General features: G+C 42.1%; 1 protein-coding gene across 1 annotated transcript in view; it reads right to left on the reverse strand.

Moving 5' to 3' along the window:
• LOC120718213 (potassium voltage-gated channel subfamily H member 2-like) overlaps nucleotides 1-5,325 on the reverse strand; it is a 112,623-nt gene extending 107,298 nt beyond the window's left edge. The window contains exon 1 of the mRNA XM_040006648.1: nucleotides 635-5,325. Coding sequence (XP_039862582.1) covers nucleotides 635-773 — 139 coding nt within the window. The 5' untranslated portion in view covers nucleotides 774-5,325. The remainder of the gene's footprint in view (nucleotides 1-634) is intronic.
• Between the last annotated feature and the right edge of the window lie 777 nt (nucleotides 5,326-6,102).

Raw genomic sequence — 6,102 nt, forward strand, 5'->3', positions numbered from 1 at the left:
TCCACACTGAGCCACAAACTACACTCACTCTACTTATACCTCACTAAACCAAAGAGAAAACACAATCAGCTGTGTGGAGCACGCTGTCTCATTGTGCATCACGGGCCACATACACAACATTGTGATATTAGGGGGGGCAGACAAGTGAAGCTGCTCTTTCTGTTCAACTACAAATTTAGCTGAGATGCCAAAATATAAGAAAACTGTTTTAATTTTTCCACATGCTAAACAAACGCTGCTGCAGCACAAGAAATGTGTCAGTGTGATTCTCTGGACTTAAACTGTAAGAAAAAAATGGTGAAATGAAAGAAAAAGTCGTGGTAGCTCATCACCCCGACTGTACTGCAGTCACAGAGTAATTACAAATTACACATGTCACTTTTACATTAATGTTTTTTACTTTCCAAAGGGTCACACTGTCACACTTTCTGTCTAGTGGGCCAGATTTGAGTTTTTGCTGGGCCAATTCTGGCCCAAGGCCTTATGTTTGACACCGGTGGTGTAATAACAGAAACGAAAGCTGCATTCACATAAGGGCGTCAGAGATGCTTTTCTTGTCTTTGTGTAAACGGTGACGTTACAGGAAAAGCACAGAGAAGAACAGACAAACATCAAACGTTGCGCTCGTGGTTACCTGTGACGAGCCAGGTGGGCAGGCGGTGGTTCAGCTCCTGTTTGTGGTCTCGGAGAGACTCGTCTGTCATGACCTCGAAATTGAGGATGAACATGATCACCACACCATCCTCGTTCTTCACTGGCACCACATCCACCATACACAGGATGCACTGGCCTGCAGGGGGCAGAGCAGCAGATGGGGCAGGTTACGATGGCATGCACAGGCAGCGAGGCTGGGTTTAAAACTTGATTTCAAATTACTTTACAGAGGTGGTGTTACTGGAGCAACATCAAAGCACAGATAAGAGCAGAGTTCAGTCAGAGTTCAAGCTTTGTGTAATGACTTTGTGAACGTCTACATAATCAGTTTGTTGAATCGTGTGAGCGCCTCAAATGCATCCGTGCATTTCACACTGTGAATTACAAAGGCCTGCTTTCACACACACACTCAAATATACAAAAGTACACGGTTCTCTCTCCTTATTAAATGTGCATCTGTGTTTAATCAGCTCACACACCATCTTCCATACGAGGCTAATCTGCCACACGAGTGCTAAAACAGCTAAGTAAGCGTGAAATGAAACCACACACAGGAGAGCGTCGCACAAACACAAAATAAGCTGCTATTCTGCTTTTGACACCATGAATGTGAGCTTGCAATTGCATTAACATGCATGTATGCACACAGCAGCATCGTCATCATCCTCATCAGCAGCGTGATGTAAAATGATGATCTGACTGAAACAAGCGTAGACAAGACTGTTGCAACATAGTAGCAAAGTGGAGGAAATTTCACGCATCTATTACACACATTCTGTGTACACAGTGAAATCTGTGAGTTTCCTTCTGTCCTTGAAAATGAGCAGAAACTCGACTCAAGTATCAGCCTGGCTAACGAATCTTATCTCCAAGCAGACATCCTCACAGACATCCCGAATATGACAGCACATAATACAAAATTACACATGAAAAACATTCTGAACTGAGTCAAACATATCAGTCCATCATATATGTAAATAAGGTTGTTCCACTTGGTTATTAAGACAAGCTCAACCACACATATAAGATACTGGTTACTGAATTATGTGGCAAATGAGCACTGCACTCAAACAGTACAGAAAGTGGACATGTGACCTGTTTTTTTCTTTTCATGTTGAACAGAAAGGATTTAATCCTATAAATTTACTCTCAAATATTCTTGTTTTACTGAAAATGATCCATGAAGTATGTCCTCCTGTTGCACGCTGTTTAAATACATTTTAATCTGTTTTTCTTGACATTGTGATTCCAAACATCACACCAGCAAAACCTACAGTGAAATGCATCCAGTCTGCAACATCAACTTAAAGTGCATGAGCGTTTTGAGAACTTAAGCTTTTTAGTTTTGCACCGTAATCCTTCTTTTCTTATCTGTCGCCTTTAAACATGGACGCCAAACAAAGTTTCTTTCAAATTCCCTCTCATACCTGATCTGCCCGTCTGCAACTTACCTGCAGAGTGATGGTCAGTGAGCACCCTCGCAAACGGAAGCTGTGGCAGTTTTCGCAATATGGAGCACTTGGGTATTCCGTGCAACCCAACGTGCAGGATCTACTGCATGCCTGCCTGACCCACCCACCAGCCTGCCATTCATCTCACATCATTGCTGGAGAGTGGGGCGAAATCCGATTGGACAACAGCATAATCCCAACACAGGAGGGGAAAAATATGAAACCCAGGGGAAAGTAGAGGATTACACCATCTGGCCATATCAGCGACGCATGTAAACATGTGCCAGTTTAAATGCGTGCTTATATGTGCACATGTGTATAGATGACCAGGCTGATGTTCATTCACAAGTCACTGGGTCGTGTCCATTCATGTCATTAACAGCGTTCCCTGTGCATTTGTAGCTTTTTTCTTCTTCTCTTTTTTTAATCGCTGAAGGTGTTGGAGCATCACCCCCAAAGCTGCTTTACAAAGCTCTGCATCCACGTGACAAGGACAACGTGCACACAATCTAGCCATTTGAAAGCTTTGCTTTCCTCCGCAAGCGACTGTCCCGTGAAAAAGTGAGTGAGAAGTAAAAGATATTACAGAGAATATGTCTGAGAAGATCTTTCAATAATGCTTCAGCTATTAAGTAGTTTGAACTCTTTTATTATTTTTCTGAGTTAAATATGAACAATCATTCATATTCATTCACTGAACTGATGAAGAACCAGGATGGAGTGTGTCTGTGTTCGGGACTGGCACTGGGAGTACACCAGCTTGGGTTTGTGTCTCCTCCAGCAGATTCTTTCAAAAATACTTGAAATTATAATATTATCAACAGATTAATGTGGATTAAATCTTCCCCTCACTGATATAATTACATTAGAGACATTAATAATCCGAGGACTAGCTCCTAATCTAATAGGAAATCATTACATGTCCCATGTTTGAGTCAGGATCATTCCTGTATACATGGGAACACTTTGGAAAGCTGGAAAGTTTGTGGGTGACAGATTTAGTAATATTTACTAATATGTACACTAACTAACATGAATGCATGCATGCACTGAAGTACAAAAGCAACCTGGACTCCCACTCTGGTTGCAGGGCCTCCTCATTAACACCCAGCAGGAAGCCACTGTGTTATTACTGTCTTAGCTGTTCCCAGGACTGCGCTCTTCTGGACAGAGATCTCCGATGTTGTTCCCGGGATCTGCTGGAGCCACTCGCCTAGCTTGGGAGTCACTGCACCGAGTGCTCCAATTACCATGGGGACCACCGTTACCTTCACCCTCCACATCTTCTCCAGCTTCTTACCCCAGCACTGGTACTTCTTAAGCTTCTCGTGTTCCTTCTTCCTGATGTTGCTGTCATTCGGAATCACTACATTCCGAATGACAGCAACATCAGGAAGATATATATCTATATGTACATAGCGCAAACCACTGCAACAGTTGCCTCAAGGCGCTTCGACTGTAAGGTAGTAACTCCATAGCATACGAGTGAAAACCCTGAGAATCACATGATCCCCATGAGTAGGCACGGGGCGACCACAAGAAGGAAAAGCTCCCTTTAACAGGAAGAAAGCTGACTGCAAAACCAGACCGGATGATTGAGCATGCATCAAAATGGGAATATGTTACCTTTCAAATCAAGTTACAGCTATTCTGTCCCTAGAAGTTGCTCTCTTATAAGATTTCTTATAAGATTTGGATTTGCCACATAGGTGAAATTTCCTTCTGACGGGTTAGATGTGACCTTACTCTAAGCCTATAAACCCAACCTGTAACAGGTGACTGTCCACCTGGTGGATGCTGACAGGTTTCATTGCTGTTTAAGGGTTTAGAAAATGTTAGGGGTAGAATCTGTGTGTGGTTAGGCACCCGGTGATGGTTTACATTAAACAGCAGATGCATTACAGCAGCGACAGATTACCACAGATATAGGTCTACATGTGCCCTACATTTTTCAGCGTGGCGCAAATGGAGGATTACGCCTACGTACTTCAGGAACATCAGACCTTTTTTAATGTTGACCCTCATACCGTCTCCGTCTACTGTGAAAGATTTCCTCCGAGAGCATTTGAAACGAACTGAGCTCTGAGGTTAACGGGGCAAATGCCATTTCATCTAAATGCTCCGCCTGGATTTATTCCAATTCAACATGTTCCAGCTGATAATCTGATTCACCGTTGCTGATTTACAAAGCTCTAGGAGATTATTACAATGCACTAAACACATAAAAAAGCAAACTGCACGGCAGACCCAGGGATAGCCCAGCATCATACACAGCAGTGTAGACAACTACAAGGACAAACACTGTGAAATATAACATTTAAAAGCTTACTTGGATTTATTAATCCGATGGATTATTTATCAATAAGTGAGAAAATAGTTCCTACCAATATTCAGAAAGGTTTTGGGGGACAAATTAGAAACGTATCCTTCCTTGTAAAGATGAATTCAATTCAATTATATGGAACCAAATCACAAAAACAGCTGCCTCACGGTGGTTTGTACTGGAAGATACACGAGCCCCTACAAGCATGCACTGGTGACAGCGGGACAGCATGAACACAACTGATCTCTACAATGTATCCACTGCCAAAAAGTACCAAAAATGACTCAAGTGGTTTAGATCTATGTTTCCATAAACCTTTCGCTATGGCGATCTCCCACATGTGCGTACAGGTAGTCGACCAGCACTGACTGGTACGGACTTGGAGCGTAGTGGATCCTGTGGTGAAAACCTTGAAACATTAACAGAGACTGTGTCATTACTCTTACTAAAAATCCAGAGAAATACATGCACATAATGGACAAAATGAGAAAACAATCAAAAATAGATGTAATGAAATGAAGCAAATGTTTTATTTCCCCATTTGTATTCGCCATGCACACAGGATACTCATTTAATCATCATGACTGATGGCGTGGCATACAGTACTCTTCCCTGATAGGCTTAGAGGGACAAGGTAGGAAGGATTAACTGCTGAGGAAGATCTTTTTTCCAGCTTAGTAGGAGATGACAGAGGATTGGAGGACAGTAAACAGAGACTAGAAAGCGAAAATTTCTGAAGAAATTTTAAGTGTGCCTATGCCGCCGCTAATCAGTATAGTTTGCCATTCAAACGGCTACAGAGAGCAAAACTCAGCAGAGCAGCCATTCTCCACCATGAACTATGGTAAAACCAAACACCGCTCGCGCCTCACAGATGACAGCTTACAGTTTTGTGTAAAGATGAGGTGACTTCGTACAGCCCCAATTTGTAGACGCTGTGCGCAGAGGTTCATAAGCAGACCCGACAATGTTTGCATGAACACACTTTGAAGCATTACGTTATGGACCACTTTTCACACATAGTTGCTGTACCCACACAGCCGGCTGTAGCTTTTCATCTCATAGCCCGACACGTACACAAAAAAAAAAAAAAAAAAAAAAAGCAGAGAGAGCACAGACTTTACACCTGAGAGGCGTGATTGCAGATGCCGCTGAGGTGGGTCCACCTCCCCTGCAGCGGCACTGCAGACCACGCCCTGCCACACACATCAAACACGTAAAATAAATATTTATGCACTTTTCATTCACTTTTTGTTTTTTGTTATTGTTACACAGTGTTCTGAATGATTAACAATGGTCTACAGCCAATCTTGTGTATTATTATACAAACTTTGGTTGTAAGATTCAGATAACTATTTTAATAAAAGCTAAATATTTTATATGAGAGTAAGAAAGAAAAGTATATCTTTGTCTCATACTCTCATCAGACAATACATGAACCTCTCAATAAACAAAATATATGCTCGGCTTAAATGACAAACCGCTATTTTACACAGTGGAACACTTATTTTTAAACAAAACCAATGCAGTTCGCCACTGACAGTGCTTACCTTTGCACATCACAGTAAACACTGAACCAAGATGGCGCCCACGCGAACGAGAAATCTGAACTACGGTGTCCTGCAGAGGACAAATGGTCAAAATTGCTAAAATTTACAACATATATGCAGCTCA

The sequence above is a fragment of the Simochromis diagramma genome, unplaced genomic scaffold, assembly GCF_900408965.1.
Source record: "Simochromis diagramma unplaced genomic scaffold, fSimDia1.1 OVJJ01000577.1, whole genome shotgun sequence".
Classification (NCBI taxonomy): Eukaryota; Metazoa; Chordata; class Actinopteri; order Cichliformes; family Cichlidae; genus Simochromis; species Simochromis diagramma.